This window comes from Macaca fascicularis, chromosome 9, assembly GCF_037993035.2.
Source record: "Macaca fascicularis isolate 582-1 chromosome 9, T2T-MFA8v1.1".
NCBI classification, from domain to species: domain Eukaryota; kingdom Metazoa; phylum Chordata; class Mammalia; order Primates; family Cercopithecidae; genus Macaca; species Macaca fascicularis.
Window position 1 is genome coordinate 1,438,572 of NC_088383.1, and position 27,956 is coordinate 1,466,527.

Below are 27,956 nucleotides of genomic sequence, written 5' to 3' on the forward strand. Positions count from 1 at the left end.
ACTGACGTAGCTCACCCCATCCCAATCCCTGTCGTTTGCTTCGGGAAGATCCCAGGTGGGCAGTGTGGGCTCCAGACGAGGTCAGACCTGTGGAGCCGGGCTCTGTGTTCAGTGCTGACGTTTATGTGCGTGCTTGTGGTCCTGCTGACCACATGTCAAGCTCTTCTGTCTACATTCAAGACAGGAGCAAGGGGGAAGGTGAAGTGCCAGGGTCTCACGCTCCTTTTTCAAGAAAATGATAGTTTCCTCAGACCTCTGGCTGGGCGCAGTGGCTCACACTTGTAATCCCAGCACTTTTGGAGGCCGAGGTGGACAGGAGTTTGAGACCAGCCTGGACAACATGGCAAGACTCTGTTTCTACTAAAAACACAAAAGACCCTGTCTCTACTAAAATAAAAATGGCAAGACCCTGTCTCTACTAAAAATACAAAGAAACCCCAAACTAGTCAGGTATGGTGGTACATTCTTGTGGTCCCAGCTACTTGGGAGGCTAAGGTGGGAGGATCACCTGAGTCTCGAAGGTGAAAGCTGTAGTGAGCTGAGATCGCACCACTGCACTCCAGCCTAGGCCACCAGAGTGAGATTCTGTCTCACAAAAAAAAAAAAAAAAAAAAAGACCTCTGCCAAATACCCCTTTTGTAAGGAGAGTGGGAGGACATCATAACCTGTGTAACCCAGTCCTGATTCATTCTCTGAGGCTGGCAGAGGTTATACTTTCTGGGGCCTGGGGTCTCTACTAGTCACAGAACAGATTGGGGTCCTTAGGCTGGGAAGGAAGGTGGGTGGGGTGGGGCTTGTGTAACAAATGGTGTCTGCCACACTATAATTTGTCTTCACCTGTTGTCATAATTATGTTTTCTTTTTTTTAATCCTGATTTATTTTTAGCTGAAAATGACATCCTTGTCTATAAAAAGAACTAGATGATGAATATCCTTTTCCTGGGTCCTAAACTGGGGTGATTTGGTGGTTCGTACCTTAGTTGTTTTTATTGTGCCTCTGTTCTAATTCACACATTTATGTATAGTTTAACTGAGTGGAGGATCTAATGTTGAACTCATAGTTCTTTTAATGTTGACTTTGAAATACACGCTATAGCTAATAAATGTTGATAACATGTTTTTGTCACTTTAAACCTGTTTTTATCATATTTTTATTTTGCAGTAAATTCTATCAAATTTCATCCCTCAGAGCAGTTGGCTCTCACTGGTATGTTGATCTTTTTCTTTATTGAACAAAATGATAGATGGTCTTAAAACAACTATAAATATTCCTTTCTTATCATAGAATAATCCATGGCTTTTATGAAAGTTAATCTTTAGTAGACATTTTATGAATTAAATGAGAAATAGATAAAGGAAAATACATTGAGCAGTACTTTCTAGAGATAGTAGTGGATAAGCAGTTGGTTTTATTGTGAGATGAAGATGGCTTCACGGTCTTCTTGAAACCTTTCTGTACAGTATCGGCATGTTTGTTGTTCCCCGTGTGGTTCCTGTAGATGGAGCTCCTCGAGGCCCTGTGATTACCGTTGTGTTCCTTTAGATTGTATGCATCTGATACGGAGAAATGAGAAAGGTAGCACAGAGACACGGCAGGTTGCCAGAGTCAGCAGTTTTACTTCTTTCTGGGTAATTTACCTAACCCATGGTATCTTGGATTTGCCATAATTTCAGAGTAGTTTTAAAAACGTGCCTTCCTTGGTTGCTTTTGGAGGGTAGCCTTACAGTACTGAGGACTTTTCCTATGAGATTGTCAGACCCCCACAGATCCCCGTGGTAACTCAGGGACATTGGTGATGATCTCGAAGGATGTGTGTAGGCTTTCCGTAGACCAGAGGTCCTTAGCGCTTTTTCTGTAAAGGAATAAGCAGTGAATATTTTCATCTTTGTGGGACATTCAGGCTCTGTCGCCAGTACTGAGTTCTGCTCTTGCAGCATAAAAGCAGCAGACAGTGCACTGATGAGTGGACATGGCTGTGTCCAGCAACTTTATTCACAAAAGTGGGCGGCTGCCTGGGTTTCGCCTATGGGCCAGATTGTGCTCACCCAGGGATAGAACACCGAGGTTGAGATGACTGGCAGCTTCACGCAGGTGGAGTTGTTTAAGAAGGAGCCCCAGTGACGAGTACTTCCAGTGTGTGATGCAGCGAGTCACGCGGTTTGGTCAGAGTTTTTATGTGAGAGAGAAATGTGGTGGGAGGGTTAGACTGAGAGTCATTTTGAGCAGACCCAGATCACATAGCTGACTTTCACCTTCATACGTGTGTGAAGACTAAAGCAGACAAGGAGTTTACACCTTACGAAGTTGGCGGTTTGTGGGATGATTGGAAAGGGGGCAAGGAGACTGGTGGCAGTTAGATGTGTTCAGATTCAAACCAAAGGACTCGAAAAGAGGGTGGAACCAGACACATCCAGGAACTGACAAAGACTTGGAAACATGAGGTAATGAGCATAGAGAGGGGAGAGTTAGACCAGGAAATGTGAAGTAATGGGGATAGAGAGGAGAGTTAGACTTAGAAACATGAGGTAATGGGCATAGAGAGGAGAAAGTTAGACTGGGAAATGTGAGATAATGGGGATAGAGAGGAGAGTTACACCGGGAAACGTGAGGTAACAGGCATGGAGAGAGGAGAGTTAGACTGGGAAACGTGAGTAATGGGGATAGAGAGGAGAGTTAGATGGGAAACGTGAGGTAATGAGCATGGAGAGGAAGGTTAGACTGGGAAACATGAGGTAATGGGCATAGAGAGGAGGGTTAGACTGGGATTGGGCATGATGTTGATCTGAGGAGGAGTTGTAAGTACAGGCAGTACATTTATTTGCATGAAACGTGCTGTGTCAGCTCAGAGCAGCTCCTTTAGGGAAGTTGGGTGGCAGTGAAGAGAAGATGGAAGCCAGCCTGCCTCCCGTGTGTGGATGAGATGTGGCCATGCTGGTGTCCGAGGCCTGTTTTGTGCCCCACAGTGCTGTACTTTTGTCTTTCCAATCCTCAATAAAAGCGTTTCCTCGCAAACTGGCTGCTGAAAACAGAGCGGGACGGGAGCCGCACACATAAGGAGTGCTGATAGCTGCCTGGCCCATTGAAAGGCCGCATCTGTGTTGAATGGATGGAGATGAGTGTCGCTTTCCCGAACATCTCAGAGTTGATCGCAGCTCTGAGTTCTGATATGATAGGATTTCTTAGAGGTTAGATAGATGGAGAGGAAAATCTACTATTTGTACATTTTCTCTGAACTTCCAGGACTTCCTATGCTAGAATGAAAGGTGAAATAGTTTTTTAAGTGATCATTATTTCCTCAATTTTGGACATGTACTCTATTCTCAATAGCATTATGCAGTCTCAGAAAAGAGTTATTTAAGTAAAAAGTACATTCATCTCACTAAGTGGTCACTAAGCCGGAAAGGTCTGACTGCTGCTGCTCAGCCAGAGGGGCGGTGAAGAGCGCATTTTACCATGGTCTGTGCCTTGGGTAATTTTCCCCGATTTCTCTCTTCAGCTTCTGGAGATCAGACTGCTCATATCTGGAGATACGCGGTGCAGCTGCCGACACCCCAGCCTGTTGCTGACACTAGTGTAAGCACCTTTCCTTACCTGCGAGTGTGTAGGATGCTGATGTCTGCGAATCTGAGAATCCATTTATAATATCTGTCATGTACCGAATGTTTGTGTCCCCCCAAGTTCAGCGTTGAAGCCCTCACCCCCTGTATGGTCGAATTTGGAGATGGGGCCTCTAAGGAAGTAGTTAAGGTTCAGTGAGTTTGTGTGAGGTCCTCATAAGAGGAGACGGTGGAGAGCTCGCCTGTGTTCTCAGTCTCTCTGTCACTCTCTGTGTCATGTAAGGGCAGAGCCAGAGGGTGGCCGTCTGTAAGGACGAGTCTGCACCAGAACCTGAATTGGCTTGATCTTGGACTTCCAGCCTCCAGAACTGTGAGAAAATGTTCTGTTTTTTATAAATCACCCAGTCTGTGGTATTTTGTTATGGCAGCCAGAGCAAACTAAGACAGATTTTAGTACCACAAAGTGGGGGGCTGCTAAAGAAATGCCTGAAAATGTGGACATGGCTTTGGAGCTGGGAATGGGTAGATGCTGCAGGCGTTTTCAGGTACCTGCTGGAGAAAGCCTCCATGACTGTGAAGGGCTTGTTGGTAGAAATACGGACATTGAAGATGGCTCGGGTGAAGGCTCAGAGAGGAAAGGGGAGAGCTGGAGAGAAAGCTTTTAGTGTCTTAGAGAATGCAAGTATCATAGACAGAATGTTGTGGAAAAGTGGATGTTGAAGGCTCTTCTGCTGAGGCCTCAGAGGAGGTGAGGGACAGGTTACGGGGAACTGGAAGAAAGTGATCCTCATTACAAAATGGCCGAGGACTTGGCTGAGCCGAGATCTTGTGAATGAAATGTTAAAGGTGCAGCCTGGTTGCTCTCCTTGCTTATAATAAAGTGCTAAAGGTCGGAGATACTCTGAAAGAGTTGTTACGGGAAAGGGGATGACAACTTGTAAGATTCGGGAAATTTCCAGCCTATGCCTGTTACAAAAAAAAGAGAAGGCCGGTTCCGAAGAGAACATGCAGGGTTTGTCTGAACAGCCAGTTGACATGGAGGTGAGTGTGGGTGGGAGCCACGGCTTTAAGCACCCACTGCAGCAGGATCCAGGACTGGAGATGGGATTATACCCAGAGACTCCGCCAGCTCAAACCAGAGGGGACATGGTGGGGACAGAATGAAGGAAGGTGTCAGACTGCTGGGATTCCATAGCACAGAAACCAGCGCTGCCTGGGCAAGAACCTTTACAACCCTTCAAGATGAGGGAAGAACGCCCCTGAAGGTGATTCTGAGGTTGGTAGGGCTGCAGCTGTCACCGCAGTTCCCAGGACAAGGGCCTGTTTCTTCCTTGGTTTCGAAGTGTGGGGGCCTCCTTGGTTTCAGGGCCAGGCTGCCGTGGTCCAGTGCTGTGGGGGTGGGGCTGCCAGGCTTAGCCAAGGGGGTGACGCCCCTGCCCCAGCATACTTGGAGGGTGGCGCATCCAGCCCAAGAGGGGCTCTCTGGAGCCTGAAGAGCTCATGGAGTTTGCCTTGCAGGGTTTTGGACTTGCTTGGACCCCGCCACCCTTTCCCTGTTGCCTCTTTCTCTCTTTTGGAAAGGGAACGTCTGTCCCGTGCCTGCCCTACTGTTGTATTTTGGGAACACGTAACTCGTTTGGGTTCCGTGGTTTACGGCTGGAGGGGAGCTCAGCTTCAGGGTGGGCGAATCGCACCCTGAGTCCCACCCATTCCTGATTCAGGTGATGTTTTGTTGAGACTTGGGACTTCACACCTTAGCACTGATGCTGGAATAAGACTTCTGGGGCTGTTGGGATGGGACGACTGTATTTGCCATGCAAGAAGGACATGAATTTGGGGGAGGCCAGGGACAGGATGTTCTCAACTGAATGTCTCTGTCCCCCAGAAATCTGTGTTGAAGCCCTAATCCCCAGTGTGGCTGTATTTGGAGATGGGGCCTCTAAGGAAGAGGTTAAAGCAAAATGAGGTAGTGGAGGGGCTGCCCTGATCCCATAGGATGAGTGTGTCAGAAGAGACATTAGACACTCACCCTTATGGCCGCCCTTATGTGCGCACGCTCTCTCTCTCCCCCTCTCCCCATTTCTCCGTTTTTTTTGTTTTGTTTTGTTTTTTGAGATGGAGTCTCGCTCTGTTGCCCAAGCTGGAGTGCAGTGGCGTGATCTTGGCTCACTGCAACCTCTGCCTCCCAGGTTCAAGGGATTCTCCTGCCTCAGCCTCCCGAACAGCCGGGACTACAGGTGTGTGCTACCACACCCAGCTGATTTTTGTATTTTTAGTAGAGACGGAGTTTCACCATGTTGGTCAGATGGTCTCGATCTCTTGACCTCATGATCCGCCCTCTTTGGCCTCCCAAAGTGCCGGGATTACAGGCGTGAGCCACCGTGCCCAGCCTCTCTATGCTAATATTAATAGAAGAGCCCCTGTGGGCATGCTGCAGGATGGCAGTGCTACACACTGGAAGAGGGGCCTCAGCAGAAGCTGCACTGGTTGACACCTTCGTCATGGACTTAGAGTCTCCAGAACTGGAAAATAACTAATTTCTGTTGTTGAAGCCTCTTGGCCTGTAGTCTTATGTTTTGGTGGCCTGTGCTGACTGAGACAGCTCCTAGAAAGACGCTCCTTTACCTCTGTATGCATGCATCTGCTCCAGTCTTCCTTTCTACAGATAGTGAACGTTTATCATCACTCTCTTACAGTTTACGTTTGGATCCTGTTTCTTACTGTTTCGTCTGTTTAATATTAGACATCTGGTGTATCTTTCATGGACTTTTATCATCACATCAGCTAATGGCCTGTATGACATCAATTTTATGTGGTTCAAATTTAAACATAGATAACAAAAGATGTTGTGTATTGAGAAGAATGAATTCATGTATTTATACCATAAATTTGTAAAATTCTTCACTTACTGTTTGCCTTGCACTGTCTGTGGTAGCCCAGCATCCTATGTTTATGATCACAAAGAGGCCTGAATGTTTCTCTGAGTGCAGTTATCTCCCTAGTTTCAGTGACAGGCTAAACGTTAGTGGCGTGATCTTCCCGCATGCTCAGCCCTCACTGTGCGCCTGAACAGGTGGGAACAGCGCCAGGCAGACAGCATAGATGATGTACACGTCTAGAAGTTTTCATTTTGTATTGGGGTGTGATTGTTGCAAAGATGAGAGTAATCTAGTTTTAATATTTTCATCTTGGAATATTCCTTGAGTTTTCTGCTTTGTGAACATTCTAAACTGTTCTATGAGGAGACAGTTAAGCAGTTAATAAATTACAGTGATAAATGAGTTCTCTTCAGTCCTAATAAAGGTTCTAATAGTTCATTTTTAACTGAATGTATTATGTATTAACATAGTTTTGTTCTCTTTGTGGAATTGCCAGACTATTCATTATGTAGTGCATAACACTGTCCACTAACATGCACATTTAGTGATGAAACAAGTGAAATGTGCGCTGATGGTGGGCGTGGTAGAGAGGTGAGGAGGGTGAGCATTGATGCTCAGGAAATTCAAAGGAGTTAGTGTATGGATTGTTTTCCAAATAAGAAAGACATCAATTTTATCAGAGGGAAGATTCATGTACAGTACTTACATTAAAAACACCTAATAGTTCACTTAGAATGTTCACTTAATTTTATTTTCTTCTTTACTACTTTGCTTGTGTTGGGTGAGTGCACTTCTCATGTTGATAGTTGCCACCTCAAGATTTGGGGCTGGTGTTGGGGGCTCTGAGTTAAAGATGAACCTCTGTGATGTGCCGTGACTTGAGCTGTCCTGGGAGCATTGCACTCACAGAGTTGTGTTGGGCCCTCCCTAAAAAAGAGGAGGCAGTGCAGCCTGTGGATGGCCAGGTCCCTGCAGAAACGGCGTGGGAGGTTCATTCCAGCACTGCTGGATGAAATGAGGCTCCTTAGGTGGAAAGCAGTTTTGTTTTCTGAAGCTTTTGCCAGCCCGTCTTGACTCTGATTTGCTTAGCAGTTTTCATTTTAAATTTTAACACAAACTCTAATCTGTTAAAATCTGTATTCATCTTGAATCATTATAGCTTTTGGACAGATGTCTTGTGTTTTAAAATTTGCATCTGCGAGTTTTGCTTGACATCCACAGTGTTGATAAGTGTTTGGGTGGCATAGTGGAAACATTTAGACCAACAGAATGACTGTCGCATGCGAGTTAAGTTACACCGAGTTACTCGTTTAACTTCGTCGGCCTTCTTTTTATCCTTTGAGGGGTTTACCCTGTGGCTGCTCCTGGCTCTTTGCTGTGCTCCCTCTGGAGCCGTTTTCCCAGCCACATGCAGTGCTGTCACCCGTCACCCCCGGCCTTCAAGGTGACGTCCTGACTACTCCCCTGCTGCAGCCTGTCTGGTGGCCTCTGCCAGCCTTGTGAGCCTGGGGCCCCCCGGCCCCCCGTCCTGACTGAGCTGCACGTGCCACCCTGAACTTGCTGTCTCTGGGTGTTCCTTTCCTTGTGCCACCCGTTTCAGGAAACGTCCCTGTCTGTCACCCAGTGCTTTAGACCAAACACCTTTCCACGGTGTAAACACCTGTATTGTTCTCTTACTGCCTGTGGAAATCACCCCGTCAGCCACTCCTGCAGCAGAGGGCGCTTCAGTTCTTTCTTCCCACCCTACTCCAGGCCACCCTCTCTCATGGGCACTTTTCTCATCTCCTGTCCGTCTCCTCCGTTGTTTTCTGGGGCTGCCATAACAACGTGCCAGGGGCAGGGTGGCTTATAAACAACAGATCCGTGTTCCCACAGTCCCAGAGGCTGGAAACCCGAGATGAGGGTGTGAGCAGGGCTGGTTCCTCCTGAGGCCTCTTTCCATGGCTCATAGATGGATCTTCTCCTGGGTCCTTTATCCCTCTGGGAGTGTCTGTGTCCTTATCTCTTCTTACAAGGACGTCAGTCCTATTGGAATAGGGTCCACTCTCCTGGTCTCATTTTATCTTAATCACCTCTTTAAAGCCCCTTTCTCCAAACAGCCACATTCTGTGGTCCTGGGGTGAGGACTTCAGCACAGGAATTTGGGTCCACAGTTCTGCCCCTAGCAGCCCCTTCCACCGTTCCCTCCGCAGTTTGTTCATACAGCACACACCTGGCATCACACCCCGCCCACAGCCGTCTGGTGATTTTGCATCACACGGAATGGAACCTGGCATCCTTTCCACAGTCTCCCGGGATTACACGAGCTGTCCCGATGCCGCCTCGGATTTTGCCTCCTGTAGCTGTTCCGCACATGGCGGAATGCTGTTCCTCAGCATGGGCGAGCCTTACTTAACCCTTCCTTTCCTCACATCTGACTCATGTGCAGCCTCATCAGAGAGTCCCTCCTCAGTAATTCTATGTAAAATAGCAGCCCCCATCCAGCTGCCCCTTGTCCTATTTTATTTTACTTCATAGAACTTACTGCCGCCTTACTCTGTGTGGCCATGTTGACGTGTGTGCCCGTGCTGCTCTGCATCCATGTGATACGTGTTCCCGTGCTGCCGTGCGTCCCCGTGACGAGCGTTCCCGTGCTGCCGTGCGTCCCCGTGACGTGCGTTCCCGTGCTGCCGTGCGTCCCCGTGACGTGCGTTCCCGTGCTGCCGTGCGTCCCCGTGACGTGCGTTCCCGTGCTGCCGTGCGTCCCCGTGACGTGCGTTCCCGTGCTGCCGTGCGTCCCCGTGACGTGTGTTCCCATGCTGCTGTGTCCGTGACGTGCGTTCCCGTGTTGCCGTGCGTCCCTGTGACGTGTTCCCGTGCTGCCGTGCGTCCCTGTGACATATGTTCCCATGCTGTTGCGCGTCCCTGTGACGTGCGTTCCCATGCTGCGGTGGGTCCCTGTGACGTGTTCTCGTGCTGCTGTGCGTCCCTGTGAGGCGCGTTCCCGTGCTGCGGTGCGTCCCTATGACCTGTGCTCCCCTGCTGTTGTGCGTCCCGGTGATGTGCGTTCCTGTGCTGCTGTGCATCCCTGCGACTTGTGATACCGTGCTGCTGTGCGTCCCTGTGACGTGTAATCCCGTGCTGCTGCGCGTCCCTGTGACGTGTAATCCCGTGCTGCTGCGCGTCCCTGTGACGTGTTCCCGTGCTGCTGTGCCTCCCAGTGATGTGTAATCCTGTGCTGCTATGCATCCATGTGATGTGCGTTCCTTTGCTGCTGTGCGTCCCTTTGACGTGCGTTCCCTAGTAATGTGCTTGTGCTCATGATATTCCTGTGTTAGGCCATTCTTGCATTACTATAAAAAAAAGCCTGAGACCGGGTAATTTATAAAGAAAAGAGGTTTAATTGGCTGGTTCTGCAGGCTGTACAGGGAGCGTGGCACCAGCATCTGCTTGGCTTCTAGGGGGGCTTCAGGGAGCTTGGAGCTTTCACGCACAGCAGAAGGGGAAGCCGGAGACGGCATCATGTGATGGAAGCAGGAGCAAGGCGGGGGCGGGGGGTGCCCCACATCCAAACAGCCAGATCTGGTGAGAGCTCACCCCCTATTGTGGGGTCAGCACCAGGCTATGAGGAATCCTCCCCCATGAGCCAGACACCCCCACCAGGCCCCACCTCCAACACAGGGGATTCCAGTTCAGCATGAGATTTGGGCTGGGACAAATTGCCAAACTGTATCAGTTCCAGTACTAGTACTTGTGTACATACGACATACCTCCCCATACTAACGTGTGTGTCTGTATGTGTGTGTGTGTGTGGTCTCTCTCTTTTGCTAGTTCTCTGAGGGCAGGAGCTTTACCAGGGGTCTTCACCCCAGAGTTCCTACCTGCTAGATTGAGCGTAGTTTTGCATGTGTGCATGTCAGAAGCCCTCTGTCCTCTTCTGCACTGTGTAAGCAGCACCTGGGCTGGGGGTGGGGACTGGCACTCTGTCAGCCCCTGATAAATATTTGTTGGATGAATATACAGATTTTCTTACAGAGCTGGCTGTAATGTGTTTGTTTTAGCCTTGGCCTTTGACAGGGGGCTTGATGTTACAAAGGAAAATAGACTTTTATGACTATAGCAATAGAATTCTAAGTATATTTTAAGTAGGCTTTTGAGAATGAAAATGCTTCTTTTTTGCAATGTAATAAATTACTGACTTTCACTTGTATTTGGTTAGTTTTATATTGCATTTCTACTAATAACTGATGAAAACTTAAATGTTGAAAATCATTTTATTTGCCATTCTGTTGATGCGTGGAAATAAATGGTAGTTCAGTTGACAGCATTGTGGATTCCACTTTTTTTCTGTATGAGATGGTTGTAGAGTTGATGGGTGTTCACGGGCAGCAGTTATGGGTCAGAGGAGGACATACTCATCACAGTGGCCAGCACCGGGCTCCTGGTGGTGGCCATCGTGATGGATATGTCCTCAAGAGATTAATGAGAACCATCTATTTTGTAGCTGTGTCAGAAGAAACTCAAGATTTCCAGGAAATGTCTTTCTTTTCTGGCCTTCCCTTTGGCAGCAGATATCTGGGGAAGATGAAGTAGAGTGCTCTGACAAGGATGAGCCCGACCTCGATGGGGACGTGTCCAGCGACTGCCCCACCATCCGCGTCCCGCTGACATCCCTCAAGAGCCACCAGGGCGTGGTCATCGCCGCTGACTGGCTGGTTGGGGGGAAGCAGGCTGTGACTGCCTCCTGGGACCGGACGGCAAACCTGTACGACGTGGAGACGTCTGAGCTTGTTCATTCTCTGACAGGTGCCTGGGTTCTCTGAGTCCGCCGCCTCCTGGCTGTGCATGTTAGTTTATGTCCATGGGTTATGTCTGACCTTGACAATTACTTCTTGACCAGAATGAGTCTCAGTCCTCTTGGCTCTTCTGTGGTAATTTTTGGAGATTCTTTCTGTTAATAATAGAACTGTTGGTAGCTAAATTTATTTTATCTTCAGGGGTTTTAAATTGTAGCATGTAGTATCTAGATATTGGAAATATGGTAGTTGTATTAGTTTTCCATTGTTCTGTAACAAATTTCCACAATCTTAGTGTCTTAAAGTGACAGGAATTGATGGCCTTATGGTTTCCCAGGTCAGGAATTTTGGGCCCATGGTAGCTGCTCTTCTCCCTGGGGCCTCAAAGACCTGAGTGAGGATGCTGCCTGGGCGGGACCTCCCCGAGGCTGCGATCCTCTTCCAAGCCTGCTGATCATTGGAGGAGGCCGTCTCTGCGGCTGGAGTCTGAGGCCCTGTCTTCTTGCCGGCTGCCAGCCAGGGCTCCTCTGGGTGTGCAGAGGCTGTGCCTGGCCCCGGGGTCCCTGCACAGGGCATGCCTTTCCCACACAGCAGCCACTTTCCTCTGCAGCTGGAGCTCCCCTGCTGCTCTGAACTCTCCAACTTCTGTGACCTTTTTTAAGGGCTAGGCCGGACCACCCAGGACAATCTTCCCTTTGATGAACTCAAAGTCAACTCATTTAGGGACCTTAATTACATCTGCAAAATTCTTTTTGCCTTATAATGTATCATAATTACCAGAAAGATAATCTCATCCTATTTACAGGCTCTGCCCTAACTGAAGGGAAGCGTGGCAGGCATGTACGGGGTGGGGGTGGCTTGGGGCCATCTTGGGGTTCTGCCTACTGAAGTTGCTTCTGCGAATCTGTCTGTAAGTGCATTTCCTGCATGAGCGTTAAAGATTGTATTTGAGTGAGGACCCACAGCGTAGTATCATTAGAAGATATTCTAAGCAAAGAATTAAGATTTAAGTGGTTCTCACATTCAGCCTGTTAATTTGCCTGACCTTCTAACTGTTAGGGTCAGAAAATGGGTTATGCACCTGCTTGGTTTTCTGTTCCTTTGACGTGGACGGCTGAAAGGACTTCAGCTTCTGAGGGAAAACCTGCCCCACCGTGACCCACATGCTGCTGAGTGATTCCATTAGGTCAGGTTCACATTCTAAGAGAGACGGCTTCTTGGGTTCTTGTGCTGTTGAAAAGCTTTTTTCTCAGTGTGCTCCTCAGGTGATGACCTTGTGTTTTGCCATCTTGGTTACAGGGCACGACCAGGAGTTGACGCACTGCTGCACACACCCTACCCAGCGGCTCGTGGTGACTTCTTCCCGCGACACGACTTTCCGCCTCTGGGATTTCAGGGACCCCTCCATCCACTCGGTGAATGTTTTCCAGGGACACACGGAGTGAGTTGTGGTAGTTTAGACATCTGTCTTTAGCCATGAAAAAAGTTCTGTGGGTTGACATGAAAACTTAATTCTAGTCTTAATTTTCAGTATTTACAACTCTACTATCTTTCAAAAAAACGACTACCTTTCAAATTCTGCTATTCTTTTTCTAAACATTTAGCTCCATTTTGGCTATTTCAAAGGATCTAGGAGATTGACAGAGGGCACCCTCAGATGTTCTCTTGAGAAGTTTAAAGAAGACAGAATGGGGGAGTTGGGTGAAGAGGGTTAGAAAAGAGCAGGGCTGCCAGAGCCTGTAGCTGAACACAGGGGCTGGCCACGCCACCGTGTGCGCCGCGGGAGCTGTTACTGCCACCCACAGGGCCTGTGGCTGAGCACAGGAGCTGGCCATGCCACCATGGGTGCCGCGGGAGCTGTTACCGCTACCCACGGGGCATCTCCTGGGTCTTTTCCATCTAGTTTTTGTTATTACACGTGTCTGTGTGGTATATTCTGGGAGAAGGTACACACACAGATGCGCACGCAGACATAGACCCTCAATCCAGTGTGTCCCTTTCTGCTTGGGTTTCTCTCCGGCAACTCAAGCGTAAGGTCTTAACAGAACTCATCAGTTCTTTCTGTAACCGCCTCCTTCCCTGAGTCTGGCCCTGCTCAGTCAATGATGAGACTTCCTGCCCACTCATGGGGGTTGTCTACCTAGAGTGTTCCCTGGTTCTTCTCTTTTAACCTCTGCTCCCCGTTCCCCCATCATATCCCATGTAGTCCACTGGCAGGTCTGCTGCCAGCCGTGCCTGTGGGATCTGTCCCGGCCACTCCTCGCTCCTCCATGCCCCCTCAACCTCCCACCAGTGCTGCTCTCCACTCCACGTCTGGATAAGCAGCGTGCAGTGAGAGGTTTATAAATGAACTCCAAATATGAAAATCTGTTCTATATGTTTAACGTGAGTTACTAAGTTTTAGATTTAGTGTTCAAAATGTTAGTAAGATGTTGGAAAGGAAAATAGGACTTTTTGTTTGTTTGTTTGTTAATAGACGGAGTCTCTTTCTGTCGCCCAGGCTGGAGTGCAGTGGGACAATCTCGGCTTACTGCAACCTCTGCCTCCTGGGTTCAAGCGATTCTCCTCCTTCAGCCTCCCTAGTAGCTGGGATTGCAGGCGCCCGCCACCACGCCTGGTTAATTTTTGTATTTTTAGCAGAGGTGGGGTTTCACCATGTTGGCTGGGCTGGTCTCAAACTCCTGACCTCAGGTGATCCGCCCGCCTCGCCTACCAAAGTGCTGGGATTATAGATGTGAGCCATCGCGCCCGACCAGGACAACGTTTTCAAAAAGAAGCTTGAGATTGGAAAGCTAATTCCTTGACTCTGAGACTGGAACAGGAGCAGGCAGCAGTCACGACCACGCGTAGAGATCTTTATGTCAGCCTGGGTCTGTTCGGGGGCATCACACGCATTAAACTACTCCGTCCTGACATCAGGTCGGCGTTTATTCTGCCAGCTCCATTAGCGATAGCCACAGTAATACAGACCTCCCGGCGGTCAGTGGCTGAACACAGCACCGTGTTGTTGCTGCATCAGGGTGCAGCGGGCACCGAGCTGGGCCCCCATGAGCTCCGCCACATGGCCTGACCCCGCTGCAGGCCAGCTCATCGGTGAGGAAGATGCCGTGGCTCGGGGAGCGCTGCTTCCTATGCATGTTAGCTTGGATGTGGTGCTCCCTGACGTCCACCAGATGCAGAGGGGCCCCACAGCAAAGCCCTGGCTGCACCTGGGCCCACCACCTGGCAACACTGCAGGTCGGGGCAGAGGGGCCACATGGCTGCTCTGCTGTTCCTCATGAGAATTCACTGGAAGGGCAGTTGGAGGCCTAGAGGGTGGGAGGAGCAAGATGGTCTCACTCCTGCACCTGCAGTGCTTTCCTAAGCTTTTTTCTTAGAAAAGTTTCAAGCCTACATAAAAACTAACAGAGTAGTACAGTATACCCACAAACCCTTCACCTAGGTTCGCCTGTTGTATTGCAGCACTGCTGTCTCCTTACACATGTACACACCTCTCTCTGAAACACACGCCCACTAACCCTTCACCTAGGTTTGCCTGTTCTTGTATTGCAGCACCACTATCTCTCTTTACACGTGTACACACTGCTGTCTGTAACACACACGCCCACAACCCCTTCACCTAGGTTTGCCTGTTGTATTACAGCACTGCTGTCTCTACATAAGTGTAACACACACGCCCACTTACCCATCACCTAGGTTCGCTTGTTGTATTGCAGCACCGCTATCTCTCTTTACACATGTGTACACAACTCTCTCTGAAATACACGCCCACTTACCCTTCACCTAGGTTCGCCTGTTGTTGTATTGCAGCACTGCTGTCTTTGTAGACGTATACACACCTCTCTCTGTAACACACACTTGTATATTTTCTTTGGCTGAGACCTTTGAAAGGAAAACTCCAGCATGCATTTTCTAAGAATAAGGATGTTCTTCTAATATAGTAGCATTGTTCAAATAAGAAAATTAGTAAAAATTCTATGGCATCCTTTATCTGGTCCATATTTAGATTTACTGAGTTCTCCCCAAAATGTCTTTGATACTTTTTTTAGATCTAGGATTTAATCAGGATTCTCTCATCACATTTAGATATTATGTCCTTTGACTTCTTTTAATCTAGAATGGTCCTTCCCCCATTTTTTGTTACTTTTTAGGACATTGAGGTTTTTGGTGAAGAATCTTGGTGCTCTTTTGTAGAATGCCCTTCATTCTGCATTTTTCTTATGACTTCCTTTAAAGTACCCCTCTGCTGTGCTATTGGTGTGCTGAAGCACTCCTGCGGTTAAGATGGCGTCTGCAGCTGTGCCTGCCAGAGGTGCTCTCCTGTTTCAAATAGTGAAGCGACACTGTTCCATGGATGTTAATTCCCCAGTGACCTTTCCTCGGTCCAGGGCCTCAGCTCATTGTTACGTTGAGTCCTGCAGAAGGGGATCTTTGTAATTCTGTCTACACTGGTTAGTTGGCAGTGTGTTTTTTGAGTGTTAGCGAGCATAGACACCTGCACTTTGTTGGTGTTGGTGGTTGTGATCCCTGTGGTTGCTTTGGTTTTGGCTTCTGAGTGCCCTCCCACCCCCCCACCCATGGCACCTGCAGGGCCGAGTGCCACCATCCTAGCACAGCTCCCTGCCCCAGGCTGGGATGACCCAGCAGCTCTCACTGCATTGACTCTGGTCATCTGTATGGAGCACAAAAATCTGTCAGAGCTTTGAGAATTGGGTAAAGAGGATAGTTTTGTGTCTAGAGAGCAGGGCAGCTTCCTATGTGCTTCCGATATGGGGGTCGCAGGTATAGACTGGTGTGCCCTGCCGTGTCTGTCCCCTATGAGGGCAGAATGGAAAGGCCCAAGAATTCTGTCCAGAGGAGGATGCAGTGGAGCCAGGGCTTGGTGAGTTGCTGGTTTGTGCCAGACACTGTTGGAGCCCCTGGCATCACCCCAGTTCAGAGAGAGAAACTGAGGCATGAGGACGCCAGGTGGTTTGCTGAGGGTTTGGCTCTAGGGGGTGATTCCAGAGCAGTCCCTCCTGGTGCCTTCAAGGTGCCTCTTGTGTTATTTAAGACCCTTCTAGCCCTGTGTTGTCTCTGTTCAGTTACCTTGTTTAATTAAAATACTTTATTTTTGTTTTGTGTAAAAAGAAAAGTTTTTGTATTTGTATTACTGGAGTTGATTGCAAGTGCATGTTTTTGCTTCTAAGGCTGTTGCAACCGTGTGGTCTTGGCCATTTGACTGTGAAGTGTAGTGAATGCTGGTGGCATCTTTAAACCATCTGCTTAGGCCGGATGCAGTGGCTCACGCCTGTAATCCCAGCGCTTTGGGAGGCCGAGACGGGCGGGTCACCTGAGGTCGGGAGTTTGAGACCAGCTTGACCAACATGGAGAAACTCTGTCTCTACTAAAAATACAAAATTAGGTGTGGTGGTGCATGCCTGTAATCCCAGCTACTTGGGAGGCTGAGGCAGGAGAATCGCTTGAACCCAGGAGGTTGAACCCAGGAGCCGAGATCGCGCCATTTTACTCCAGCCTGGGCAACAAGAGCGAAACCCCGTCTCAGAAAAAAAAAAAATCTGATTAATTTGTGGTAAATTTTTGCAGCTGGTGGATACGTGAAACAATGGTTTTTAGAGAGCTGTACTTATGAAGAATGTAGTAACTGTTTTGAAGGAGTTCATATTAATGTGGACCTATGAATACAGTTTCCTAGGGTTTATGTCTTTCTATTGGAATCAGGTGTGGGGGTAGAGTAAGGTGGAGTGTGTAATTCCGTGTGCCCTCTCTCCCACATGGGTCTTCCAAGCTGTAGTCTATGCTTCCACTCACCTGAACCGTGGGCATGAGGTGAACGTGGACCAGACCTGCCCGGGCCAGGCTTACTCAGATCGTTTATGCTTTCGTTTCTTACTCAAATTATCATGAAGAAGCGTATCTTGTTTATGTGTACATCCAAAAATAAGTTTTGAAAAGATCTCTTTGGTGCTAATTTTGTTGCTGCGTCAGGGCGAGTCCACTGGGCTCCTGGACATCCAGCTTCCCCTCACCGGCCTGGTGCTTCCTCAGCTGTGCTCCTGCAGGATGAGGGCTTGGTCAGCAGGTGGAGCCATGGACGCCTTTATTGAACACAAACTCTTCCTGACATCAGATCAGGAAGCCTTTAGACATGCCTCATAATGAGAAAAGCAGGAAATGAGAAATTTTACAAAAATGTTTCATCTGAGGCATCTTCTTAGTACCGCTTGCTTTTGTCTCTGGCGTAGGTTTTGCAGGTTCGAGCCAGTACACCAAATAAAACCCACAGAGTGCGTGATCCTTACCAAAGTGTAGAGCTGTGCATCCGCGCCACAGCACACCTGAGGCGCCAATTGTGGGTTTAGTTCCTAAGATGTGCATCCGCGCTACAGTGCACGGAGGTGCGCGTTTAGTTCCTGAGATGTGCATCCGCTCCACAGCAGAAGTGCGGGTTTAGTTCCTAAGATGTGCATCCGCTCCACAGCAGAAGTGGGGCTTTAGTTCCTGAGATGTGCATCCGCGCCACAGCAGAAGTGCGGCTGTAGTTCCTCAGATGTGCTTCCGCGCCGCAGCAGAAGTGCGGCTTTAGTTCCTCGGATGTGCATCCGCGCCGCAGCAGAAGTGCGGCTTTAGTTCCTCGGATGTGCATCCGCGCCGCAGCAGAAGTGCGGCTTTAGTTCCTCGGATGTGCTTCCGCGCCGCAGCGGAAGTGCGGCTTTAGTTCCTCGGATGTGCTTCCGCTCCACAGCAGAAGTGCGGCTTTAGTTTCTAAGATGTGCATCCGCGCTACAGCACACCTGGGTGAGGTCCGGGGTGTGGGTTTAGTTCCTGATTAAGAGAAATGGCCAGGTTATGTGTGTCCGTTCGATCACTTGTCTGGGACGTTCTGAATGTGACTTGTAAGAGCACACCCTGGGTCTCCTGCCTTCCCTGCCACCATGTCATTCTGAGGGATCCTCTGCTCCGAGGGCTTCTCTGCAGTGGCCACCGCATCGCCAAGGACATCTGTGAGCCTTCGATGTGTGTCCAGCCTGTTAGTGCCCAGACCCATGGGGCCTGGCACCCTGATAGGTGGGAATGTTTGCCCAGGGCCCGGCCTGAGGCCTGCAGGACTGCCCGCTTATCCAGGAAGTAGCTCTGTCGGTTTTCCAGGGCGATCCTGAGTCCTTTTCACTAGTTCTTTTCCTCAGCATTGAAAGCAAAAGTCAGACATGCGTTCTTAGAAAGTTTGCTGTTCTTGTTGATGTAGGCCAAAAAGTTGTATGCAGGGTGTTTTTAGTGATATTGCTTAAACAGAGGCAGTATTTCTTCAACGTGTGTGACTAAAAGTACCCTTTGTTACGTAATTTATATTAACATGGTGTGGAATGTGGTTTTCAAAGTTTTTTCTTAGGGCTTATTTTCACTTGTAGGAACTCAGCATAAATTCTTTAATACAGTATTAGAATCTAATGTCTTTTATAGTGTAGATAATTAACTGTCTAGTTAAGGTGATTTGCTGTATATTGGGTTTTCTTAAAGCATGAAGTAGCTCTAAAGGCTTAACGGTAACTGGCCCAGTTTTGTGATCCAGTTTCCAGGAGAGATTTTTCCCCACTTTCATTTTTTGCTTACTGTAATCCTCGTACTTTTACTTGAATTCTGTGCCTTTTTGAAAGACTGAAGTTTGAGTTCCCGTGCTTCACTGTAAGAAAGAAAAGTGTAGCGAAATGGGTCTCCTGAAACGTGTGGTCGTTATCTTAGCTGGAGAAGTTGGAGCTCTGAGCTGTGAGCTGCTAAAGGCTTTGATCATCCGTGTTTAGAAGGACTTGTCACCTTCTCCTTTTGATGTGTCTTATTTCTTTTCACTCTGTGTTATGGCATCTCTGTATTATAGCAGGAATTTTACCATGGTATTACTTAGTTGGTGTAACTGTGTGGCTGTTTTTATTTGACTGTTTGTTAGTGACCCAATGTGTACTGATTTATATGAAAAGCAATTTTAGATACTTCATATAGCAGAAATGTGAAGTTGTAGTATGTATTCTTAAAAATAATAAGAAGGCTTAATTTGAAAATTTCAGTATGTCACAGGAATTCAGCTGTTGGTGGCTATTTCTCCCCCCCCCTTTTTTTTTTTTTTTTTGGGCTGTTTCTTTTTTTTTTTTTTTGAGACGGAGTCTTGCTGTGTCGCCCAGGCTGGAGTGCAGTGGCCGGATCTCAGCTCATTGCAAGCTCCGCCTCCCAGGTTTTTACGCCATTCTCCTGCCTCAGCCTCCCGAGTAGCTGGGACTACAGGCGCCCACCACCTCGCCCAGCTAGTTTTTTGTATTTTTTAGTAGAGACGGGGTTTCACCGTGTTAGCCAGGATGGTCTCGAACTCCTGACGTCGTGATCCGCCCGTCTCGGCCTCCCAAAGTGCTGGGATTACAGGCTTGAGCCACCGCGCCCGGCCTTTTTTGGCTATTTCTTATACCTTGTTTGATTGCACTCTGTAGATTGATGTTTTTTACAAATGAAGATCTGTGGAGCCCAACCCTGGCTGAGCAGGTTTGTTGATGCCAGTTTTCCAACAGCACATGCTCACTTCCTGTCTCTCTGTCACATTTTGGTCATTCTCACAATATTTCTTACTTTTTCATTGTGATTATGTGAGGGTGGTCAGTGACTTTTGCTGTAACTGTTATTATTGGTTTTGAGGTCCTGGGAACCTTGCCCGTAGAAGACAGTGAACTTAGTCGATAAATCGTGTGTGTTCCAGCTGCCCTACTAACTGACCATTCCCTCGTCTGTCACCTTCTCCTAAGGCCTCTGACTCCCTGAGACACAACACTATTGAAATTAGGCCAACTAACATCCCTACAGCGGCCTTTCAGTGTTCAAATGAAGAGTTTCGTGTCCCTCACTTGAAAGCTGGAAATGAACAAAGCTTAGTGAGGAAGACGTGGCGAAGGCAGAGAGGCTGTGAAAGGTGAGCGTCCTGAACCGGACAGCCAGGTTCTGAATGCAAAGGAAAAGTTCTGGAAGGAAAGTAAAACTGCTACTCCAAGTGATAAGAACACAACCCTAATGCTGATATGAAGGAAGTTTGAGTGGTCTGGATTGGTTAAACCAGCCACAACTTTCCTTTTAGCCAAATCCTAATCCACAGTAGGGCCCTGACTCTCTTCAATTCTGTGAGGGCTGAGAGAGGTGAGGGAGCTGCGGAAGAAAAGCTGGAAGCTAGCAGAGGTTGGTTCACGAGGTTTAAGGAAAGAAGCCGTCTCCATGAGAGTGCAAGGTGAAGCAGCAGCAAGTGCTGATGGAGAAGCTGCAGCAAGTTCTCCAGAAGATCCAGCTGAGATCATCGATGAAGATGGCTGTGTTTAATAACAAATCCTCAGTGTAGACAAAACAGCCTTCTGTTAAAAAAGATGTCATCTAGAACTTTCCTAGCTAGAGAAGTCATTGCCTGGCTTCAAAGGACAGACTGATTCTCTTGTGAGGGGCTAGTACAGTTGGTGACTTGCAGTTGAAGCCAGTGCTCATTTACCATTCTGAAAATCCTCGGGCCCTTAGGAATTATGTGAAACCTACTCTGCCTTGCTCTATAAATGGATCACCAAAGGCTGGATGAGAGCACATCTGTTTACACCATGGTTTACTGAATATTTTAAGCCTACTGTTGAGACCTACTGCTCAGGAAAAGAGTGTTTTTTTTCCCCAAAATTGTACTGCTTATTGATAGTGCACCTAAGGGCTCTGTTGGAGATGTACAAGGGGATGGATGTTGTCATGCCTGGTAACACAACCCCCATTCTGCAGCCCATGGTTCAAGGAGTCATTTTGACTTTCGAGTCTCATTATTTAAAAAATACATTCGTAAGGCTATAGCTGCCATAGATAGTGATTCCTCTGATGGACCTGGGCAATGTCAATTGAGCACCTTCTGGAAAGGATTTATCATTCTAGATGCCATTCAGAACACTTGTGATTCATGGGAGAAGGTCAAAATGTCACAGGAATTTGAGAGACGTTGAGGGGTACAAGTCTTCAATGGAGAAAGTCACTGCAGGTGTGGTGGAAACAGGAAGATAACTAGGATTAGAAGTGGATCCTGAAGATGGAACTGAATTGCTACAATCTCATGATAAACTTGAATGGACAAGGAACTGCTTCTTATGGATGAGTAAAGAAAGTGGTTTCTTGAGTGGGAATGTACTCTTGGTGAAGATGCTATGAACACTGTTTAAATGACAGCAAAGGATTTTGAATATTCCATAATCTTCAGTGGTAAAGCAGCAGTAGGGTTAGGGTTTCAGAGGACTCACTCCAGTTTTGAAGTTCAATTGTGGGTAAAATGCCTTTTTTTTTTTTTTTTTTTTTTTTTTGAGACAGGAGTCTTGCCCTGTTGTCTAGGTTATAGTGCAGTGGTGCTATCTTGGCTCACTGCCACCTCTGCCTCCCAGGTTCAAATGATTCTCCTGCCTCAGCCTTCTGAGTAGCTGGGATTACAGGCATCTGCCACCACGCCCGGCTAATTTTTACATTTTTAATAGACAGGGTTTCACCATGTTGGCCAGGCTGGTCTTGAACTCCTAACCTCAAAAGATCCACCTGCCTTGGCCTCTCAAAGTGCTGGGATTACAGGCGTGAGCCACCATGCCTGGCCTTGGTAAAATGCTTTTCAACAGCATCACATGCGATAGAGAAATCTTTTGTAGAAGGAAGAATCAGTTGATGTAGCAGACGTCATTGCTGTGCATTTTAAGAAATAGCCCCAGCCTTCAGTAGCCACCACGCTGAACGGTCAGCAGCCGTCAGCATCGAGGCAGGACCCCCCCACCAGCGAAAAGATGATGACTCACCAAAGGCTCAGATGACTGTTAGTGTTTTCAGTGGTAAAATTTATCTTACTTATAAAGCACACATTGTGTTTTCAGAGGTAATGCGGTTGCTCACTTAATAGAATATAGGATGGTATGGCTGTGGCTTCTGTATGCACTGGAAAACCAGACAGCTCGTGTGATCTGCCTTACTGTGATCTTTACCTCACAGCGTGGTCTGGAACGAACGGAACCCGCAGAAGCTCTGAGATTGCCTGTGTTTGTCCTAACCACCAGGAGCTGCAGCTGGAAGTCAGTGCTTTTTACCTGAACTAAGTTCTTTTCTGTTTGTGTGTTTTTCACCTGGCAGTGTAATTCCATAAGCCTGGCCCTCTCCTGGCTGCAGCATTCCCTTGCACACACCTGGGGGCTGAACCCACACGCAGGCTGTTCCAGCGTGGGCCCTCACTGTGCGGACTGTGGGTGAATAGACGTGCCTGCAAGAGGCTTTTGCTGTCATGACATTTGCCTGTTTAGATCCCAGCCTCAGTCTTCAGACTCCCCTCAGCACACCCCAACCCCGTAGAGTTTTCCTCCCCTCCCCATTTCCCTTTTTTTTTTTTTTAACTTTTTTATTTTGGTTGCTATAAAAAGGAGCTGACAGGCAAGGCGTCACTGGCCATTAAACCTCCTCCGTGGGTGGCGGGTGGCTCTGCCTGGTGCCAGGCTGGCAGTATTTGCAATGCGGATAAAGAAAAAAACAGGAGATCATCTCAACATGGATGTGATATTTGAGGATGCAAAGTTTTTTGTTTTCTTCCTTTTTAATTCTTTACAAATGATTTTAACTTTATTTCCCCAAATGTGGCCTTTGGTGCTTTCTTCTAAAGAAAACAAAACACACATCTAACCAAACAAAATTTTAAAAAATTAGTTGGAAAATTATAATGATCACTTTGAAGTGATGACATCTTTGTGTGCTTTTATTTCCAAACACCTGGGGGAGATATTTGGTACTAAACACTCAGTTCTAGATCATGTGCTCAGAAAGGTAAACAGTTTCGCACCTTGTGTCATGGTGTTAACAGTTTTCTTTATGCTTTTAAAGGGAAAAAGATATTTGGAAAGTGACATTTTTAACTGGATGATGGGCAGTTTTAATTGCACCTGACCTTTGTGCTTGGTCACAGGCACCATGCAGGCGTCAGCTCGGGTGTGGGCCTCTGGGTGCTGTCCGGCCAGCCAGCCGCCTGGGAGGTGGGCATTGGAAAGGCCGCATGTGGTCTGTGAATCAGTTTGCTTTACACTTTCAGATCTGCTTTCTTTTTGGTGATGGGTTTTGAGTCCTTGTCTGTGAGGAAGGTGGAGAGCCAGTCATCTACCAGGTGGTGACTTTGCCACAACAGGGCCCTGTGGAAAGGCCTCTGGGGTGGAAGTGACATGGAGATGAGGACGACCTGCAGGCTGCCGGGCCTGTGTCTCCTGTCAGTGTTACATCTCCTACCCATATGCCTGAAAGCTTGGTGGTTGTTTTTTTGATTATATTAAATTAGAGTACTTTAACAAAATGTTGTTATGTATTCATGGGGTGTGAGTGCAGTTTTGCTACCTTGATGTACTCCACTGAGGTGAGGCCAGGGCCTTTAGTGTACCCCTCACTGGAGTGACGTTCATTGCACACACCAGGCAACCTCCCGTCATCCACCCTGCCCCAGATCTCCACCCTGTCCATCAGTCCTATGTCCACCCCACCCTGGGTCATCTCTGCCCTGTCCATCAGTCTTCTTGTCATCCCCTCTGCCCTGGGTCATCTCTGCCCTGTCCATCAGTCCTCCCGTCACCCACTCCGCCCGGGGTCTCCGCCCTGTCAGTCCTCCTGTCACCCACCCCACCCTGGGTCTCTGCCCTGTCAGTCCTCCGCTGTCCCTTTGTGCACGTAGTTTTGCTCCCACTTGCCAGTGAGGACACACATTCTGTCTTTCAGTGTTTGCATTGTTTCACTTAAGATAATGGCCCCCAGTTCTATTCATGTTGCTGCATAAATTAATAAATGTGATTTTATTTTGAGGAAGTGTATAGATTTATATAAATACAACTCTTAGTAATAACTGGCTAATATCCAAGGTTATTGTAAAACTGAGGCTAGGGTCACTGAGGACTCCAACTGTCCCCCGTGATAGCTTTTCTGAGCTTTGCTGGTTGGTCTGAGTATGGTGCAGATTCCAGAGAACCGTAGTGGGCAGCAGTTGGCGGGAACAGGACCTCACTGCAGCAGTCGTGTTCAGGGGTGGTCTTGGGTGTTTCCTGTATATTAGCTAGTGACTGTTTTGTCTTGTGACGATAGAAACTGCCAAGGAGACGTTAGCAGATAATAGTGCGCACCTGGGCACACCTAGGCCCAGTGGTTCTTTCTGTGCAAAGGAGAATCCTTGTCTCTTACCAGCAGAGCAGCGCTGGCCGTGCCACCACCTGCAGAGCTGCCGCTCCGTCCTTCTCTCTCAGTGTCCTGTGGTATGAACGTAACAGTAACTTCTTGAGCCAGTCCCTTGTTGATGCATGTTTTAAAATTTTTATTGGTTTATTTTTTTGAGACAGGGCCTCACCGTCTTGCCTAGGCTGGACTGCAGTGGCATGATCACAGCTCACTGCAATCTTGACCTCCTGGGCTCAAGTGATCCTCCCACCTCAGCCTCCTGAGTAGCAGGGACTACAGGGCTGTGCCGCCACTACCTGCTAATGTTTGTGTTTTTTGTAGAGATGGAGTCTCACTATGTTGCTTAGGCTGCTCTCGAAATCTTGGCCTCAAGTGATCCTCCTGCCTCAGCTTCCAAAGTTCTGGAATTACAGGTGTGACCCAGTATGCCTGGCTGCCTGTTGATGCATTTTAAAATTGTTTCCAAGTTAGAATATTGTTTTTAAAAGTGAGAGGAGATTTAGTGTATCTCTGTTTTACCCTTTTAAAGTTCCTCATTTAAGAAGGGCTACTCAGAAACTAATAAAATAAGAACTTAAGGAAATGATTGCATTTGAATTGCTCTACTTAACAGCTTTGTTTTGACCTGTCAGATTCCATCACTTTTCTTTGAGATAACTGTAAGACAGCCATCACGCTATTGACACATACTAGAAACTTCCTAACTGTGAGGTACTTCAGGACAGACTCCAGAGACAGGGGCGGGTGTCTGAGTCCACAAGTCAGCAGAAACCAGCATGATATGCAGAGGGGGCAGAATGGGGAGGGGTGACTGCCTAAAGCATCAGCTTACGTTTGGAAAAGATGGTGATGACCATGCTGTGTGCATGTCCACTGCAGAGCCAGGGCCTGGGTGGCACGTGAGGGTCGCCTGGCAGCCTCTGATCAGCATCTGCACGCTGTGTGCACTCAGCCACCCTCAGCTAGCTCTGCTTGAAGTCCCTGCACACATCTGAGCTGCAGGGTTTCTGGTGCTCAGCAGCAGAGCAGAGAAACACTTCATTTAACACCGTCTTTGGAGAGCACGATGTTCCACAGAAGCGATTTCTCCAATGATCCCTCAAGAACCAACACTTTGTAAAAAAAGACTATTTTGTGTGTGTGTGTGTGTAAGAGAGGGACATACCAGTGCTTTAGGAGTGTGCACGCACTGCCACGCTGCCTCCCTGCCCTGATGGCCTCACAGGCTGGGTGTTACTGTTTGTCTCTGTTGTGTTTTGTTTTGTTTTGGCTTCTCTGGAAGTCAGTTGTTGCTTTTTGCCATTTTTGTGTTGGTTTCTAACGCTGTTTCTCATTCAATCCCACCGATTTCTCTTAATTACTGCTCCTGAACATTCTAAAACTGATATGTAGAGATGAAAATGAACCCTGAATAAAAGACTCAGGGCCATTCCTATGAAGAAAGAACATGAGTGCATGGGCGTTAGGAATTTCTTCTGTATACCAGAAGGCTGTGCTGCACAACAAGTCAAGAGCATCTATTTGGAAAATATGTCTGTATAGGCTCCTGCAGATGCAGTAGTTGTAAGAAACAGTCTCTGTCCTTAGTAGCCTTGACATTCTAGGATGATAAGATCAGTACACGAGACAGAGGAGAGCAAGAGAACACAGAGCTGAGTGCTGTGTGCTTAGTCCAGAGATCACAGAGCTGAGTGCTGTTACTGAGTCCAGGCGCCACAGATCAGTGTTTCTGTAATGGGTCTTCTTTCTTTGTGTCATAGCCAAGGTGATGCTCTTCAGCTAGCAGAAGAGTGTTCTCACTGTGCCCCCATAGTTCATGGACCTGATCTTTAGAACCTTATTTTTGGCTGGGTGAGGTAGTCAGGTTGTACTGAACTAAATGTTTTGTTTGAATAGTCTGTGGAAAGGTTCTTATTAATTCAGTTAATCAGATCTTAGGGAGGCTTTAGCGTAGTCTGAAGTCACTTTAGAAGCTCTTCTCTGTGGGCTGTGGTAAACGTGGATATTGCAGAGGCTTCTTGTAGCTTTGCTGTGATGCCTGTTGGCAGCACTTCCAGCTCTTAGGGTGCTATTGTGTGCCTAACACTGCTGACCTTATAAGTGGCCGGTCACTTGCCCCCTTCACTGGGAGGAGGGAGGCGTCACTGGAGTGACTTTACCTCCTCCTCTGCTGCACACTGTCTCAGGAGGAGCAGGGCCTGCACACAGCCAGTGCTTAATAAATATTTGTTGCATGAACAGTTCTGTGGTGCAGCCCTTATCAGTGACTTAGTTGGGAAATCTCTCATTATTTTTGCTGAGGGGTTTGGAGAGTAGCATGGCCCCATGAGACTACTGAGGTAGAACTATGCATTAGGAGAGCTGACTTCTCCAGGGAACAGTTGAATTTGAAATTCTGAAAAAGAATCACGTGTGATACATACTTGATTTTTGCTTTGATAGTTTTTTATTTTAAGGGTCCACTTTTTTAGGAGGTAGCCATCAAGGAGTATTTAGAAATGTGTCTTATTGGAATGTGACTTTTCCGTTTCTTGGTTAGTCCTCCGAGTTCGTCGAACGAATGCTTGTGTGAGTTCTTGAATTCCGAAAGATGTGGGTGATGAGAAAGGCCGGGATGGAACTTCGGAGACCCCGAGTGTGCATTTGGGCTGCCTGGCTGTGAAGGGAAGACCTGATTAATGTGTTAGGAGTTGGATTTCATGCAGATAGCTTAGAAATTGCAGGAAGGGCTCTGATGACTCTGAACACAACGCAGCTACCCCACATCTTCCCTTGCACTGTGAAGCCCCCTCTCCGAGGGGCACCCGGGGGTCCTGGACTGGCTTGTTGGGGTGTCCTTTGGTTACTTACTCAGAGCACTGTTTTAAGGTCAGGGTTGTTGGTGACACAGGTGTTGTACTTTTGTATCAGCACTGTAATAGAACAGTTGACCTGCCAAAATAATAAAGCCACAGTGGTGCCTGTTTCACAGCTGTTCATTTTCAAAGATCTATTCTCAGTGCCTTGACTGTGGACACACAGGCGTGCTCCTCAGAGGTAAACACATTACCTCGAGGAAGCTGCGTTTTAAAAATAGGAAAGGAAACGATCGTCAGTGTTTGATGTCGTGCCGGAAAAGCACTCCCATCAGCGCTTTGTGGCCCAGTGTTTTCCACATCGTGTCTTCTTTTCCTTAGCCGTGAAATTTCGGCAGATTGTTATGCAGAAGCGGTTCTGTGTCTCTGTGTGACTGCGAGACAGCTGTTGGTCCTAATGAGGATGCCAGCTTCGCGGCGTTTCCGCTGATGGAGACCCGCGGAGGGAGCGGAATGTTCCAGACCAGGCAGTGGTGTGCGGCGAGGAGGTGCCGCACTGTCAGCTGGAGGAGCACGCTCGGCTGCCCCACACGACAAGATAAATGAGTTTGCCGGAGTTTGGCAGCGTCGGAACCATTTCCAGTGCACGGCCATGCGCGCCAGCCTCCCCGTGGGACCTGTGGGCTGAGGGTGCCTTGGAAACTGCTGCCTCTTTGCCAGTTCTTTTTTCTTTT

The 27,956-nt window shown here is 47.9% G+C and overlaps 1 protein-coding gene across 15 annotated transcripts in view; it reads left to right on the top strand.

Moving 5' to 3' along the window:
• WDR37 (WD repeat domain 37) overlaps positions 1-27,956 on the top strand; it is a 75,423-nt gene that overhangs the window by 36,339 nt on the left and 11,128 nt on the right. For 4 of the 15 annotated variants that reach the window (XM_005564507.5, XM_074000883.1, XM_074000886.1 and 1 more), the window contains exons 8-11: positions 1,163-1,207; positions 3,498-3,574; positions 10,988-11,222; positions 12,512-12,653. In XM_005564507.5, the coding sequence (XP_005564564.1) occupies positions 1,163-1,207; positions 3,498-3,574; positions 10,988-11,222; positions 12,512-12,653 (499 nt within the window). Of the gene's footprint in view, positions 1-1,162; positions 1,208-3,497; positions 3,575-10,920; positions 11,223-12,511; positions 12,654-27,956 lie in introns of all 15 variants that reach the window. The other 11 variants (XM_015455480.3, XM_074000884.1, XM_005564506.4 and 8 more) reach the window with 4 other exon arrangements.